We start from the raw sequence: 17,610 nt of genomic DNA, 5'->3' as shown, positions 1-17,610 counted from the left end.
CATAAAACTGTTCAAGTTCTCAAAACTGCCTCTTTAGCAGGGACATAACCTAGTGGGCGTTTGGGAGAAGTTTGGGGACAAAAAAAAACTCACTCTATTCCCAAAGTGACCTCACACAATCTTACTGCTTCTCTCTTCTGAGTGCAGATTACAGGTACAACTATCAATTCAGCTAGTTCACCATTCTCTTACTAGGGTTATAGTTTTTGTTTTTTTTTTAAGTTTTTCAAAACAAGGTTTCTCTGTGTGGCCCTGTCTAGCTATCCCAAAACTCTGTAGATCCGCCTGCCTCTGCCTCCTACAGTGCTGGGATTAAAGGCACCATGCCCGGCTCTTAGATTTTACTTTTTAAATGGTTATCTTTTGTTTTTCTATGAGTATGTATGTTTCCTGTGTGTGTCGGTGCAGGAGAACAAAGAACACCGCATCCCTTGGAACTGATGTTATAGGAAACTGTGAACACCTACAGTGAGGGCTGAGAACCAAATTGGGGCTCCCTAGAAAAGCAGCCGAGAGTAATGACCATCTCTCCAGCCTGGTACTTGCTTTTAAATGGAGGTAACTTTTGGCTCTGTGTGGCTCCTTACTATTTAGAACTTAAGCAAAGAAGGCACAGAATCTCACAAAATATTTATTGATTTGGTCTTGGCTCATTTTTTTTAAGCCAAAAATCAGATTTTATAAACATGGAAAATATATTCAAAATGTTTTCCACTAACATGGAAGATGGGAACCACTGCTTTAATAAATAAGTGTAACACTAAAGTGAGTGCATTAACATTTGAGCTCTGAGTCTTTGCCAAAGACTAACTCGTAAAAAGCAACAGCTTGTAATAAGGAGTCATACAACTCTTCAATCCGGTATGAGCTCTTGACAGCCTTCTGTCTGTACTGCACTACGAGGTCCTGTGGGAAGAACACCCGAGGCTGCTTCTTCAGCACAGACTCAGAGAGGAACTGCTTCACTAGCTCCCTCCCACTCGTCCTCGTGTCGCCGATCATCAGGTCAAAGTGCTTGCCCACAGCATTTCGATTTATGCTCAGCACTCGGTGCTGGCCATCCTCAGCAAAAGTTTTGTTGAGTAAGGCATACAGCATGGCTTCTGTGATAAGAAAGTGTAACAGTATAGGAAGCAGAGATGTGTTCTGAATGGAAAGTCCTGATTTTTCCAAAATGTAGAGATCTGCTTTAGGTATCTTTGAGATGACTGAAGAAATCTTAAAAAAAAAAAAAATCAGAAATCAGAATGATTATGCTTCATGTTTTTCCCATTTCTAATAACTCTGAGATAACTAAAAAGCTTCTTGAACTGACTTCGAGACTCAGCAACTCAAAATTTTAATAATTTGAAATATTCCAGTATAGAACAGAGGGTTGGCCTTAGCCTGGACTCTGCAGGTTGCAAGGGTCTGGTCAAAGCCTCTTATAGCCATGTGCTCACCGAAGTAGCAATCCCTGCCCATTTCACATCTTGAAGACTTAATACAGGGCTAGAGAGATGCTCAGCGGTTAAGAGAACTAACCTCTAGACCTCTTTCAGAGGTCCTGAGTTCAATCCCCAGCAACCACGAGATGGCTCACAACCGTCCCTCTGTAATGGGATCTGATGCCCTTTTGGTGTCTGAAGACAGCAACAGTGTACTTACATTAAATAAATAAGTAAAGTAAAAGACAAGGTTTCTACATTTTTTAAGCAAATATAATAAAGCTATAATAGACCGGGCGTGGTGGCGCACGCCTTTAATCCCAGCACTCGGGAGGCAGAGGCAGGCGGATTTCTGAGTTCGAGGCCAGCCTGGTCTACAAAGTGAGTGCCAGGACAGCCAGGGCTACACAGAGAAACCCTGTCTCGAAAAACCAAAAAAAATAAAAAAATAAAAAAATAAAGCTATAATAGTAAAAGGTGCCCCAAAGACCCAGTTTTTTTTTTTTTTTTTTTCTTAACATCCCTTTTAGAACTGCCAGACTGAACTAACTGTACAAGAAACCTTGTAGGAATGCACAAGGCAGAAAACAAGGTACAGGGACCAACCACGGTCTTACCTCTTCCAGATAAAAGGACGTTGGGTATGTTTTGTTAGTTAATTTCCAGCACTCAGTCTGCTGCCAGTCCAGCACAGTTGGTTTCCGGTCAAGGTGAGCCCATGCAATTCTTCGAGTACCAAAAACAATAGATACGATACTCTTAACTGCCTAAAGGAGAAGAACTGATTTGATGACAAGTGTAGAAATCTCACAGCTATAAACCTACAAACTCAAAATGCTTAACAACTTTACGTGATCAATAGATCACCTAAAAAATTAATAGATGTCTTAAGGGTCATTTTTTAAAATTATTTATTTTATAATCCACATGGTGGAAGGAGTCAGCTGACGCCACCCAAGTTGTCCACTGACTTCTACAGTGAAAGGGACACATAAAGATGCAGTTAAATTAAAAGAAAATTGATTGGCAATGGTGGCACCACCTTTTAATCCCAGCACTTGGGAGACAGAGGCAGGTGAATCTCTGTGACTTTGAGGCCAGCCTGGTTGGTCTACAGAGTGAGTTTCAGGACAGCCAAAGTTTACACAGAAATCCTGTTTTGAAAAATAACAACAACAACAACAAAAAATCACAAGATACCAAAAGAGGAAGAATACCACCTCAAGTCTTCCTTGGCACACATGTGAACAGCACACCTGCGAACATACACCCAAACAAAGAGGGCATCAAGATGGGTTAGTGGGAAAAGCTGCTTTCTACCAAGACAAAGACCAAAGTTTATTCCCTGGGATCCAAGTGGTGGAAGGAAAAAACGAATTCAGATTATCCTCTGATGTCCCACACTCATGTCAGAAACATACAGAGAAGTAAAAGGAACATAATGAAAAGGGTAGAGGACCATCTGAAAACAAGGACCTTCTGATTCACTGTGCATGAACACTACTACTAAACCTTTTGCACACAGCCATTCATGGTCAACTGATTGTTTTTTAATTCTTAGAACTGTTTTTGATGTGTGCTGTTGTGTGTGGTATATGTGCATCAGTATTGTACAGGTGTCTGGGTGGGTGGGTGTATGCATAGGGAGCCAGCAAACAAGTTTGAGACCATCCAGGTTAAGAGTTAAGCCAGGGCGAGGTGGCGCACGCCTTTAATCCCAGCACTTGGGAGGCAGAGGCAGGCGGATTTCTGAGTTCGAGGTCAGCCTGGTCTACAAGGTGAGTGCCAGGACAGCCAAGGCTACACAGAAAAACCAAAAAAAAAAAAAAGAGTTAAGCCAGGTTGAGCCAGCCTGGACAACAGAATAAGACCCTGCCTCAAAAAATAAAAACTAAAAATAGGGGCCAGTTAGAAAGCTCAGGGGGAACCAAGTGGTGGTGGCCCAGTCCATCGATGCCAGCACTCGGAAGGCAAAGGCATGGTGACAATAAGGACTAACGTGATTATAATAAAAACGAAGCCTTGTGTAGATAAACTTAGTCATTCACTTTTCCTATGCAGAAAGTCTTCTACCCACTAGCCTAATTCCTCTCTTCCAAGTTGAGCTTTCAGCAAACTTTCCCCAAGTCCTTCCTTACAGGATTCCCTCCGGTCACCTGGCAATTATCAGTACCTTTCTTTAGATTTATTTTATTTTATTATATGTGAGTACACTGTAGCTGTCTTCAGACACTCCAGAAGAGAGCATCAGATCTTGTTACGGATGGTTGTGAGCCACCATGTGGTTGCTGGGATTTGAACTCAGGACCTTTGGAAAAGCAGTTGGTGCTCTTAACCACTGAGCCATCTCACCAGCCCTATCAGTACCTTTCATTTTGTGCAACAATCACCCAGTAATATGAGTATATCTAGACTCCTACCTAAACCTAAAGGATCTTATTTTGGGTCGGTGAGATGAATCAGAGGGTTAGAGCACTTGCAACCAAGCCCACCAAAATCCACACAGCATAAAGAAAGAACTGACTCTTGAAAGTTTTCCTCCAGTGCCTAGCAAACACAGAAGTGGATGCTTACAGTCAGCTATTAGATGGATCACAGGGCCCGCAATGGAGGAGCTAGAGAAAGTACCCAAGGAGCTAAAGGGATCTGCAACCCTATAGGTGGAACAACATTATGAACTAACCAGTACCCCGGAGCTCTTGACTCTAGCTGCATATGTATCAAAAGATGGCCTAGTCGGCCATCACTGGAAAGAGAGGCCCATTGGACATGCAAACTTTATATGCCCCAGTACAGGGGAATGCCAGGGCCAAAAAGTGGGAGTGGGTGGGTAGGGGAGTGGGGGAGGAGGGTATGGGGGACTTTTGGGATAGCATTGGAAATGTAAATGAGAAAAATACCTAATAAAAAAAAAATATATATATATATAAAAGAAAGTTTTCCTGACTAGGAAAGAGAGAGAGAAGAGAGCACACACACAAACACACACACACACACACAATTAGAAATAAAACAAAAACCTCGTTCTCTCACCCACCACTGGGAACGGTGCTTTGCTTCCCAGAGTAAGTTCCCAAAGGGTGGTGGTCAGGGGAGACTGTACCTTAAGTCTCTCTTGCTCTACACCTGGCTTGATGAACTTTCTCAGCAGCCACTTCTCCTGTGACTTTTTCTTCCGTCTGTTCTCCGGACAGAGAATGGAGTTACAAACTTCAACAGCAGTTTTATATTGGATCAAGGGCACGTCTATCAAATTCTCCAACCTCTGAAACGGCCCAAACTTCTTTCTGTGTTCTACAATATTGACAGACTTTCTTCCTCGAAGCAACCTGAAAGCTTCCAGTTCTTTATCAGAAGCTGTATTCAACACTTGTAAGATAGAAGCCTGCTGCTCCAGGGAGAAGAGCCTGTCCAATGCATTCCCGGGTTCCTTTCCATTTGTATCACAAGCAGCAACGCTGGCAACAAGTTTCTCAGGTGCAGTGGATTTTCTCACAGAGCAGGTGTTATTTAGGACTGGAGGCAGGGATGAGTACTCTGGGACTGGAAACCATCTCCTCCCTAAAAGGGAAACTTGAATTATAATGTTTTCCTTTGACAGTTATTACCCAAGCTTGTGCAATTATACAGACTTGCACACAGACCATATTATCACAGAGAATTGTCTTTTAAAGGAGTGTAGAGCTGGTTGTAGTTGTGCACACCTTTGATCCCAGCACTGGGGAGGCAAAAGCAGGAGGATCTCTTGAGTTCAAGGGCAGCCTGGTCTACAGAGGAAGTTCGGGACAACCAGGACTGCACAGTGAAACTCTGTATTGAAAAACAAACAAAACATAAAGAGTAGTTTTACAATAATTACAGTTATCTATCTTTGAGGGTTTGTTTGGTTTGTGGTTGGTTGGTTTTGATCATTAGTAGGGTTGGGTTTGTTTGTGGGGTTTTTGTTGTTGTTTTCTTTTTTGAGACAGGATGTCACTAGATAGTCCAAACAGGCCTCAAATTCAGTAATGAAGACCAGGATGGCCTTGACTTCATAGTAATTCAGCTGCACCAGGATAGCCAGTACTACACGGAGGCGCTGTCTCAAGAAAGAAGCTGTAGTTGCCTGGCACTGTAACTCCGTATCTACAACCTCAGCACCTGAGGGGAGATTCCATACAAGATTCAGATTCCGAGTTTTATGACAGTCTGGACTACCTGAGACCTCATCTCCAAAACTTTAATTAATTAAAATAAAGAAATTGTAGTCTTCTCGGGATAAGTAGAGTCCACCTTTAATACCAGCATTTGAGCCAGGCAGTGGTGGCCCATGCCTTTAATCCCAGCACTTGGGAGGCAAAGACAGGCCGATTTCTGAGTTCTGAAGCCAGTCTGGTCTACAGAGTGAGTTCCAGGACAGCCAGGGCTACTCAGAGAAAACCCTGATTCAAAAAACCAACCAATCAAACAAAACCAGCATTTGGGAGGCAAAACCAGGCAGATCTCTGAGAGTTCATGGCCAGACTGGTCTAGTACAGTGTTCCAGGCAATGAGACTGTTTGCTAAAGTAAAAACAATCAAGCCGGGCGGTGGTGGCGCACGCCTTTAATCCCAGCACTTGGGAGGCAGAGGCAGGTGGATTTCTGAGTTCGAGGCCAGCCTGGTCTACAAAGTGAGTTCCAGGATAGCCAGGGCTATACAGAGAAACCCTGTCTCAAAAAAAAAAAAAAAAAAAACAAACAAAAAAAAAAGCAATCAAAAAAGTTAAGGGCCGGTAGGTAGGACCTAGTTTCTGACAAGGCCTTGGTTTCTATACCTAGCACCACTTAATTTTAATTAAAATTATTTCAAATGTCTGCTACTTATGGCATTTATAATATTAAGAGGATTTTTTTGTATCGTCTCTTACCATTGATCTTCAGTTCCATTACTAGTTTATCATCTGATGGAACTAAAGGAAATTAAACTTTATACGTTTATAATAAATGTTTTAGCTGGTCAGGAGTGGTGGTCCTCACTTGTAATCCTAGCATTTAGGAGGTGGAAGCAGGAAGATCAGGATTTAGCTACATAGTGAATTTGCAGACCAGCTTGGGCAACATGGAGCTCTGACTGGGGCAGGTGGGGGCTGGTGATATTAACTAAGTGGTAGGGACGGTTTATTTTGTTCTGCATGGTTCTCAATATTGCTAACAAGGCTGTATTTTTGCAAGCAAAGTCTACATTGTGCAATGGATAACTTTATAAGACGGTGTAAAGTCATCCTCCCAGCGCGGCCACAGGAAGATGACACAGCCAGAGGCTAAGCGAGCTACTCCGGCCCGGGAAGGGGCGCACGCGCGTGGACCTTGGGCCACTAAAGCGGACGGGCTCCGGGGCTGGGGGACATGAACGCCCCTTAGCTCCGCTACAGCTCCACGCTGGACAACCGGACACGGGGCAGAAGAGAACCACTCCCGGTTACAGGCTAATGACTGGCAAGCAATCCACCTCGTGCTCAGGAACCCTACCTCCGGCCTTGATAATGCAAGCAAGGTTTGTCCTCCAAGACATCGCCAGGCTCTTTCCCACGCCTGTGTTCCTCCTCCAACTTCCGGTTCCGTGTGTTCCAACAAAAAGTGCTCGGCGGAGGCTGGGCAGAAAGGTTCCGGAGAAAGCGACAGTCTCAGGAAAATGCCAACTGAGTTCCTAGTGATTGATGGCTCATGTTCTCCGGAGAAAGTGTGGCCCGTAGGGATCGCTGAGATGCAAAGGAGTAGACTAGGTTTAATCCTGTTTTGGGGCGAGTCTCTTCTGGGTTCCCAGACACACAGCAGACAGTGGGGAGCCTGTATGCACACATGTAACCCTGTGCGGAGTTGAGAGGAGTAACTGGGAGAGATGCACGGGATGAGAAGGCCAATGTATGAGTTCTCTTTGACGCTGGGCACTTTTGACTGTTTGAAAAGGATGGGGGGAGGTGAGTCTGAAGCCACATTTGATCCTTGGAATGCGAAGTGGAACAGTTGAAAAAGTCGGGCAGGTCGCTTGTTTTTTAGTTGCAAAGTCAGATTAGAGGGGCTTTCTAGGAAAAAAAAAATTGGTCATTTGCAGCCAATGTGAGGCTGGACTGGAGAAGAACCTGAGGACAAGAAAGAGGAATCGGAAAGTTATTGTGATGTGTTTTATAAAACAATTGTTGTGTTTTATGGAGCGTGGTATGGTGTGGTGAGAGGGGGTGCCTCAGTGGGCCCATCCTGAGGCATCCCCCTCCTCTCCGAGGTACCCAGCTCTAGTATAGCATAGAGTTTATTTGGCGGGGGGGGGGGGTTAAGAAGGGAGTAGAGGCAGGGAAAGGGGGAAAGAGAGAGAGAGAGAGAGAGAGAACACGAACTGGTGGCCGGGTACACGTTGAAGAGGACGGGGAGGGAGAAGAGGAGAGAGGGGAAAAGGGGTCAGAGAGAAAAGAGTCTGAGAGGGCAAGCAGTTCCTTTTAGAGCAAAGCCAGGCCTACCTGGCTGTTGCCAGGTAACTTGGGCGGAGCGTAGGAGAAATGCCAACAGATTTTCTTGCCAAGGCAGAGTGAACTGTGGGGAATGAAACCTGGGCTAAGGAAGAAGAGTGGAAAAGAGTTCTGGTAATGGGTTTGTGGTTATATTAGACGTCGTAGCTAACCTATAATGCCCACACTTAGGAGCATGAGGAGAATTGTGAGCTTGAGTCCAGTCTAGGTTATGTAATGAGTTTGAGGCCACCCTAGACTACAAAAATGACTCTGTCTCAAAAGGCATCAACAACAAAGGCTATTCACAGGCTCAGCCGTTCAGAGTACTTGTTGCTCTTGTGGAGGATCCGGCTTTGGTTCACAACATCCACATGGTGGCTGACAACCATCTATAATTCTGGTTCCAGGATGTCCAATAACCTCTTCTGACCTCCACAGGCACCAGGCACAGACTTGGCACACAGACATACATGTAGGCAAAACACTCATATACACAAATTAATAAGTCTAAAATAAAAGTTATTCTTAAGAGAGTCTGTGGTTGGAGAGATGGCTCAGCGGTTACGAGCACTGACTGCTCTTCTGGAGGTTCTGAGTTCAAATCCCAGCAATCACTTGGTGGCTCACAACCATCTGTAATGAGATCTGATACTCTCTTCTGGTGTGTCTGAAGACAGTGACAGTGTACTTACATATAATAAATAAATAAATAAATAAATAAATAAATCTTTGAGAGAGAGAGAGAGAGAGAGCCTGGTGTGGTAACACATCCCTGTACTCAAGCACGAATTCCAGGTCAGCCTGGGCTGTCATAGTGAGACCTAGTCTTAAAAAAAATGGGTTAGTTAGGGAAACTCATGGAAATTCTATGAATCTTAATGATGTCTCCAGAATGTAAGGATCTAACAAAAATAAAGACAATTTTAAAATCTTCCAAAATTTTGTTTTCTTTTTAGGTTTTTTGAGACAGGGTTTCTCTGTGTGTAGCCCTGGCTGTCCTGGAACTCAGAAATCCACCTGTCTCTACCTCCTAAGTGCTGGGACTAAAGGCATGCACCACCACTGCCCAGCTCAAAAAAAAAAAAAAATTTTTTTTTGTTTTTGTTTTTCGAAGACAGGGTTTCTCTGTGTAGCCCTTGCTGTCCTGTAACTCACTCTGTAGACCAGGCTGGCCTCGAACTCAGAAATTCACCTGCCTCTGCCTCCCAAGTGTTGGGATTAAAGGCCTGCGCCACCAGGCCCTGCTCAAAAAATTTAAAACACAAAATTTTATACAGAATTGTTTCCTGTTTCATTGAGTGCCACAAGATGCTGAAATGGACCATGGGAAATTTATTCCCTCACACTTCAGGAGTGCAGACACCTGTGACCAGAGTGTCAGGGGGGTTGGTTCCTTCTGAGGACTCTGCAGGAAATGCATGCTTCTCTCTGACCTTCAGATGACCACCTCCTCCACATATGTGTCACTCTGCTGTCACTAGGCATTCACACAGACATCTCATGAGAACAGCAGCCATGTTGGAGTGGCCACGGATTTAGTCCTGTGTAATCTCATTTTGGGAGAAGGAAGTATTTTTGAGATAGGCTCTTAGGATGTTGCCCAGGATACCCTTGAACTTCTGGGCTCAAGGTCTCCTCTCCTCTCAGCCACCTAAGATAGTGGAGCTATGTCCCAGGTCACCTGTCAGTCTTATTCTTTTGACTGTGTAGTGTTGGGACTTGAATCCAGAGCCTCATGTGTGCTAGGCAAGAGCTACCCATCCCTCAGCCTCCATGTCATTTCAACTAATGCCATTGCCAGTGACCTTCTTTTCAAATAAGGCTGCCTACTGAGGTACTGGGAGTTACGATTCAATATATCTGTTTTGAATAATGTAATTGAACCGTTACCTCTCAGAAAATAGTAAATTCTGGAGTGAAAAGGCAGTCATTTCTTTCTGAATTGGAAGCTTTAAAAAGAAAGAAAGAAAAAAGATTTGGGGGCTGGAGAGATGACTTGGGGGTTGGAAGCACTGACTGCTCTTCTAGAGGTCCTGAGTTCAATTCCCAGCAACCACATGGTGGCTCACAACCATCTGTAATGGGATCTGATGCCCTCTTCTGGTATGTCTGAAGACAGAGATGGTGTACTCATATACATAAAATAAATAACTCTTTAAAGATTTATTTTTTTAATTCTTTTAAAATTATGAATGTGCTGGGTGTGGTAGCACACGCCTTTAATCCCAGCTCTTGGGAGGCAGAGGCAGGCGGATTTCTGAGTTCAAGGCCAGCCTGGTCTACAGAGTGAGTTCCAGGACAGCCAGTGCTATACAGAGAAACCCTGTCTCAAACAAAAAAACAAAACAAAATAAAATTATGAATGTGTATGTGTGTTGGGTAGGGGTAGGGATGACCCAAAGTGCAGGTGTCTGAGGAGGCCAGAGGACCCCTTGACATTATAGCTGGCCAGGAGTCACTGATGTGGATGCTGGGAATAAACTCTGGTCCTCTGCAAGAGCAGTGCTACCTTTGAACTGAGCCACCTCTCCAGCATTTACCTTGAAGTTTTACATTTTCAGATCCATTTATGTATTTGTGACGGGGTTGTGCATCTGTACACGCACATGCATGATGGTCTGAGGACAATTGACTGGATATGGGTCTTACCTGCTACCACGTGAGTTCCAGGAATCAAACTCAGGTCACCTGGCTTGGTGGCAAGACCCTTTCCTCAGTAAGCCATCTCACCAGCCTATGTAAAAAATAAAATGCCACCAGGCAGTGGTGGCACTTGCCTTTAATCCCAACACTTGAGAGGCAGAGACCGGTGGGTCTCTATGAGTCTGAGGCCAACCTCGTTTACAGAGCTAATTTCAGGACAGCCAGGGCTACACACAGAAACGCTGTCTTCCCAAATGAAACAAAAACAACAACAACAACAACAACAACTCCATTCTAACATGACCACTGTCCTCAGGAGATGTCCGTGTGAATGCCTAGTGACAGCAGAGTGACACATCTGTATGTATGACCTGAAGGTCAGAGAGAAGCATGAAATCCATTTCCTGTAGAGTCCTCAGAAGGAACCAACCCCCCTGACACTCTGCTCTCAGGTGTCTGGACTCCTGAAGTGTGAGGGAATAAATTTCCCATGGTTCATTTCAGCAGCTCTGTGGCACTCATGCCTGAAACAAACCCTTCGGAGCCCTCGGGATGCCTTTGAGAGATGGTACGGTTCAGGAAAACACAACTGAGTTCTTGCTAAGCTGCCAAAGCAGGGAGTTCCCCCTGAGCCTCAGGTTCCTCATTTGTAAGTTGGAGGCGGCGGCGGTAGCTACCTCACAGGACTTGGGACACCGAGTAAAGTGAACACATGTACAGCATCCGCTCCATGGGTGCTGGTTTTCCCATCAGAGCGTCGTCTGGTCTTCAGAGTTGATGATTAATAGCTTTGACAGGAAACGTCCTCCTCAGAGCCTCCATTCAGAACTGCACTTTGACCAGAAACTGGAGGTGGCAAGGAAAGTGACAGGCTAGTCCTCGTGGGTCACTGCAAACCAGAACCAGAGTGCTCAGAATGAAAGTGGTCATCTTCCTCCCAAAATCAGCTGCTTCTCCTTTCCCCGTTTCTTTTTCCAGATAAGTGTCCTTGAAACAAATTAATTTTGTTTGTAGAGATTTTTTTTAAAAAAATCAGTCCTCCATAGTTAGATACAGTAGTGCACATCTATAACCTCTGGAGGCTGAGGTAGGAGGATGGAGGTCAAGGGCATCCTGACCTAATTAATGGTAAGACCCTGGCTAGGGTGGGTGTAGTTCTGGCCTAACATATTTGAGGCTCTGGATTCAAGTCCCAACACTGCACAATCAAAAGAATGAAGATGTCAGAGGACCTGGCCCCAGGTCTAAAAAGAGAAAAACCAAACATGGCCGGCAAGATGGCTCAGCAGATAAAGGCACTTGCTGCTAATTCTGACAGCCTATGTTAGCCCTTAGAACCCATGCGGCAGACTTGACCCAAGTTATTATTCTCTGACCTTTACACATGCACCGCAGCACACATGTGTGAATACATCAATAGATAAATGTAACTTTAAAAAAAAAAGAGTAAGCCGGGCGTGGTGGCGCACGCCTTTAATCCCAGCACTCGGGAGGCAGAGGCAGGCGGATTTCTGAGTTGGAGGCCAGCCTGATAAACAAAGTGAGTTCCAGGACAGCCAGGGCTACACAGAGAGACCCTGTCTCAAAACAAAACAAACAAGCAAAAATGATACATATAAAATTTTAAAGGGGGCTAGAGAGAATGGATAGCTCAGAGGTAAAGCTCTCCCAGGGGTCCTGAGTTCAATTCCCAGCAACCACATGGTGGCTCACAGCCACCTGTAATGGGATCCGATGCCCTCTTCCGGGGTGTGTGGTGATTAAGTACTGTGTGAGGCTCAGTTACCTGGCAGCGCCTTTTGGAGGTTATGTTCTCAGACTCCCCCTAATGCACTGATGAAAACCTGCCATGACAAACTGGATCTAAACCCCAGCCTCAGCTCTGCACCCACCCAGAATGCTTCACTTCAGCACTGTGATGTCCAGTAAATAACTTACTGTCTCTGGGCTAGAGCTGCCTTGTTCACCAAGCAGGCCTAAAACTAGTCTGTATTCATTCGGGCATTGTGACAAAGATAAGATGAACTTGTCCAAGTCAGCCTAGCCCCACCCTGCAATCTACGGGTCGTCAGTGGGAACCGTGTTTTCTTTCACTGTGTTTTTTTCCAAATCCCCTATAATTATCATTTTCTTGAAAATTCTAAAACTAATAAATATAATTTTTTTACATTTTCAAAGAGGTCATGCTCTGTTCCCTGGGGCTCTCAAGCCTGTTCCTGGGAACACAGCAGAAGGCTTTCTTCCAGGCCTTCTGTGGCTCCTCTCAGCTGGACAGCACCAATCTGCAAAAGAGACTTGAGTGTTTGTGTCCTGAGGAGCCCTGGGAGTTTTGTTTACAGAGGACATTCTGTCCCAGGGTCCTGGCTTCTTCATCACCCCAGCAGCTGTTGTCTGGACTGAGCACCCTAGAGAGGCTGCCTCAACCCACCCTCAAATTCTGGTCTCAGCCCTCAGCAATGGCCTGGGGCAAGACAGCCTCTGGCTCAGAATTCTTCCCTTGGGAATAATTTCTAATCTCCTTTCTTCTTTCCCTCCTCCTCCTCCTCCTCCTCCTCCTCCTCCTCCTCCTCCTCCTCCTCCTCCTCTTCTTCTTCTTCTTCTTCTTCTTCTTCTTCTTCTTCTTCTTCTTCTTCTTCTTCTTCTTCTTTCTTCTTTTTGGTCAGTACTGGTATTTAACTTAGGGCTCATGTGTGCTAGGCAAAGCCCGTCTGCTAAATTATAAAGCCAGCTTTCCATTTTACCCTTTTTTCTTTGTTCTCTCTCTCTCTCTCTCTCTCTCTCTTGGTTTTCCCTTTTTTTTGGGGGGGGGTGTTTTGTTTTACACAGGGTTTGTAGTCCTGGGTGTTCTAGAACTTTCTCTGTAGACAAGGCTGACCATGAACTTACAGAGATCCACCTGCCTCTGCCTCCTAAATGCTAGGATTAAAGGTGTTCACCACCATGCCTGGCTTCTGTCAGCACCACAAGCAGAGGGCACGTGACTATTTCTACACGCAGTGTTCAGAAACCAGTAAGCACTAAAAATGGTTGGTTGATAACCTGACGTTTTGCAGACTGTGGTGAGGTGACACTGTGGTTTGGCTTGGATGCTGATGACCAGGCCCCAATGTCAGAGAATTCAAGGACTCCCCTGAGGTTGTCTAGTCAGCATTTTAGCAAAGTGGAGCTTTGGAGTGGGAGGGGAATGGAGACAGAGTTTTCTGGGGAAGATTTAGAGAGGCCGGGAAAATACAAGAAATGGTCAGCCTTCTTTCATTTTCCAGATCTGGGGAGGATAGGAATCACCTCTTGGCCATGTGGCTGCTTAGGACAGGGCAGCTGTGATTTAAGGCCATGGGACTCGGCCATGACCTCTTTAACCTCACCAGGAACCTGCTGCGTCACCCAGCTAGGCTTTGGGCAGCTCCACAGTTCTCATCCCGAGAGCCCACAGCCTAAATTCTGAAATATATTTGGGTTCGCTGAGATTTGACTGTTCTTCCAAAACTAGTGAAATGAGATTTGTGCTAATGGCCCTCTAAGCCTTGACGCTTCCATCCAGCTAACTGCACATGGCCATAGAAGTCACAATTGTGTAGGACAGGGGACTGGCTGTAGGTGCTGGGAAGCAAGCTTGTTAATTCTTGAAGAAGAAAAGATTTCTTTAGGGGCTGGAGAGAGACCAGCAGTTGTGCTTTCAGTTCTGGCAGAACCCACATCATGTTCCCAGCACCTACACGCTGGCTCTCAACTACCTTTAACTCCACCTCCAAGGGATCCGATGCCTTTGGCTCTGCAGGCATCTGTGCTCAAATACACATAACTACCACAAACACATACACATAATTTTTAAATAAATATTTTTAAATGATTTGTTTTTGTTTTGTTTTGTTTGTTTGTTTGGAGACAGGGTTTCTCGGTATAGCCCTGTCTGTCCTGTAACTCACTCTGTAGACCAGGGTCGCCTCGAACTCAGAGATCCGCCTGCCTCTGCCTCCCAAGTGCTGGGATTAAAGGTGTGCACCACCACTGCCTGGCTAAAATGATTTATTTTATTTTTTTTTAAAAGATTTTATTTATTTATTATATGTAAGTACACTGTAGCTGTCTTCAGACACTCCAGAAGAGGGCGCCAGATCTCGTTGCGGATGGTTGTGAGCCACCATGTGGTTGCTGGGATTTGAACTCTGGACCTTCGGAAGAGCAGTCGGGTGCTCTTACCCACTGAGCCATCTCACCAGCCCAAATGATTTATTTTTACATACACATATACATAGAAATAATATAAAGCTTTAAAAATGATTTGGTCATATATGTATTGCATATATACATAAACATGTACATATATATTTATTTATATATACACACATATATGTAAAAAATGTCTGGGCCTCTGTGAGCAGCCTCACATGGATGCTGGGAACCCTGACTGGTTTTTCAGCAAGAGCAGCTCTAAACCACTGAGCCTTCTCTCCAGCTCCTCGTCTTACATTTTACTTTGAGATAAGTCTTTGCTCAGCTTGGTTTGGCACTCACTGTGTAAGGCAGGCACGCCTCAAACTCTTAATCTTTCTGTGTATCTTGAGGAGCTATGATGAAAGCATTGCTCCCAGGTTCCTTTGGCTTGTCATTTCTGAGCACACAGGCAGAGTAAAGCGTCTATCATACCAAATCCAGGAGTGGGTGACAGAGTTTCTGTTGGGTGATGAGCATGTTTTGAAAAATCAGTAGGGAAAATAAAGGTCACAGGCTTTCAGTTATAGGATGTATGCAGCAGGGTGGTGATGAGCGTGGGTTGTCTGTGGCGGTGAGGGTGAGTGAGTGTGTGTATGTGTGCGTGTGTGAGTGTATGAGTGTGTATGAGTATGTATGCCTGTGTGAGTGTGTGTGTGTGTGTGTGTGTTGGGGGTGAGTTTTTTAGTAAGGCTATTTATTTTAAAATCTATGTATATAGGTCTGTGTTTGTTTATGTGAATATGATTTCAAGTGCCCTCAGAGGACAGAAGAGGGCATCAGATCCCCTAGAACTGGATTTACAGATAGCTCTCTCTCTCTCTCTCTCTCTCCTGTATGTGTTGAATGTGATAATCATTACACAGTGTACCAAACTCAGGATGAGAAGAAAGAGGGTTTCATGAAATAAACAGACTAAACAACACTGTAACAGGAAATCTGTCTGTCTGTCAGCTCCTGTTGCACACACCATTTGACCACAAGACCTTGAGTAACAGCTCCTTTGGGGCTCAGCTGTCCGTCTCTTCTGTGAAATCACAAGATGTCTGCTACCCACCGAGATACATCGTAGAACTCAAGCACCCAGTCTATATTAATTACCTCCTTGCCCCCAACAAAGAGACAGGAAGCAGGACACCTGTCACAAAGTGCCAGCATACCATCATTTTTCCTTTCATACGATGGCTGCAAGTCCATCTTAAACCTTTCCTATCTTTTAAAAGAAAACCTTCAAAAATAAGAAAGCGAAGAGAAATCCAAGGGGCCTTGCAGTCAGGGCTCCTCTCAGAACTGAGTGCTGCTTTGTTTCTTTATGAGGCTCCAAGGAGTTAAGAGTGAAGATGCTACAGGTGACTAAGAAAGACTGAGGCTCCAAATGGACCAGCTTTGCCTTGAGGATGAGAAAAGGAGAGATGGCCTTGCCTTGTGCCCTCTTCCACTGTGCCTGTCCCCTCTGCCCGCATACTTTACATTGTTGTCTTTCCCATCCTCCTCCTGGGACACTTATTTCTGTCTCTTTTTAAATTCAGTGCAGCAGAAATGAATCATCTCTGAGTTTGTTTGGTAAATAGTTTCATGCCTCCTGACCCCAGCTGGCTCACTTACTGGGTCCTTCATGGATGCTCCGGGGCTAGCCACCCCAAACCTGACAGACACGTGGTCCAGACCCCTAAGGGCTGCTGTTTTTGGAATGTGCTTTCTCTTCTCCAGGTCTGATGGCTTGACCTCCTCCACCATGGGAACGGAGAGAAACGAAAGCTGGCATTCCAAATGAGTTCCCATCAGAGAAGCAAGGATACCTCTGGCTTCTCAGAGATTTGTATGCTGCCTCAGCATCCCTCAAAACCTTCCATCTCCCAGATGAGGCCAAGGTTTAGAGAAATGTTAGGACACACTTCCTTCACAAACAGGAAGAGATGCAGCTGGGACCAACATTCATATCTTAAATTTGTGGAATCCTAGATGAATACCACCATTATCAGGTCTCTCTCTCTGTGTCTCTCTCTGTTTCTCTCTCTGTCTCTCTCTTTCTCTGTGTGAGTGTGTGAGTGTGTGTGTGTTGAATATCCGTATGGAAGGCCTCATGTCCTTCGGGATAGAAACCCATGTGTAAGCCGGGCGTGGTGGCTCACGCCTTTAATCCCAGCACTCGGGAGGCAGAGGCAGGTGGATTTCTGAGTTCGAGGCCAGCCTGGTCTACAAAGTGAGTTCCAGGACAGCCAGGGCTATACAGAGAAACCCTGTCTCGAAAAACCAAAAAAAAAAAAAAAAAAAAAAAAAAAAAAAAAAAGTCTATAAAAAAGAAACCCATGTGTATTACAGATGAATGATTGGACCCCTCCAGTGAGTCACTGAGTATCAAAGAGAAGAGATGTAGTGAAACAGGCTCAAGACCACCCAAGCCCTGCACCCCTCACAGTGATGGAATTTTACAGGCTCCAGTTCTATCTGGATTGCTCTACCTCCTGGTGAATCCAGTCATGAAAATGTATCAATTTTCTAAAAATGGGTAGAGGCTTTTCTCAGAGCTATGGGTGACTCAGGAATAAAATATTGACACTGAACTCTAGTGAGGCCACAGAGATTGGAATTCACACAGCTATCTAAGTTATTGTAATGTCACATGGACCACTGATAAAATCAGGGCTCCAGAGGATAGGTGGCACTCTTAAGGAATGATAACAGGACCAGATCTGGGGACTGGGAATCATGGAGGGTGTTTTGAGAAGGGGGCGTTTGCACAGATGTAAGACCTGCAGAACACTTTAACACAAATTAGAGCGTGCCCAGTGTTTCTGAGGAGCCCTGGAGCACAGACACATGCCTGTTGTGTACATGGAGAGATGAGGACATGAACAAATGTGT

At 45.0% G+C, this 17,610-nt stretch overlaps 1 protein-coding gene across 2 annotated transcripts; it reads right to left on the bottom strand.

Annotated features, from left to right (window-relative positions):
* Positions 1 to 605: 605 nt before the first annotated feature.
* On the bottom strand, positions 606 to 11,279 carry Tefm (transcription elongation factor, mitochondrial). Of its 2 annotated transcripts, none has more exons than XM_021176038.3 (5): positions 11,211 to 11,279; positions 6,917 to 7,470; positions 4,531 to 4,988; positions 2,045 to 2,194; positions 606 to 1,218 (listed from the first exon to the last, which is right to left on the bottom strand). In XM_021176038.3, the coding sequence occupies exons 2-5, from the start codon at positions 6,957 to 6,959 to the stop codon at positions 775 to 777; spliced, it is 1,095 nt and encodes a 364-aa protein (XP_021031697.1). In that variant the 5' UTR covers positions 6,960 to 7,470; positions 11,211 to 11,279; the 3' UTR covers positions 606 to 774. The 2 variants fall into 2 exon arrangements, with proteins under 2 accessions (XP_021031697.1, XP_021031696.1); XM_021176037.3 differs by lacking the exon at positions 11,211 to 11,279 and adding an exon at positions 10,540 to 10,624.
* Between the last annotated feature and the right edge of the window lie 6,331 nt (positions 11,280 to 17,610).

The sequence above is a fragment of the Mus caroli genome, unplaced genomic scaffold (assembly GCF_978045245.1).
Source record: "Mus caroli unplaced genomic scaffold, Mus_caroli_1 scaffold_13, whole genome shotgun sequence".
In the NCBI taxonomy this organism is placed as follows: domain Eukaryota; kingdom Metazoa; phylum Chordata; class Mammalia; order Rodentia; family Muridae; genus Mus; species Mus caroli.
Note: the sequence above shows the minus strand (reverse complement) of the source record. Positions and strands in the feature narration are given on the sequence as shown.

Excerpts from the sequence above, each read along its gene's own strand:
- Tefm (XM_021176038.3), bottom strand. The coding sequence starts at position 6,959 with ATGTCTTGGAGGACAAACCTTGCTTGCATTATCAAGGCCGGAG. Across the intron at positions 4,989-6,916 it reads TTGCATTATCAAGGCCGGAG|GGAGGAGATGGTTTCCAGTC; the intron begins GTAGGGTTCCTG and ends TTTCCCTTTTAG. Across the intron at positions 1,219-2,044 it reads CGTCCTTTTATCTGGAAGAG|ATTTCTTCAGTCATCTCAAA; the intron begins GTAAGACCGTGG and ends TTTTTTTTTAAG.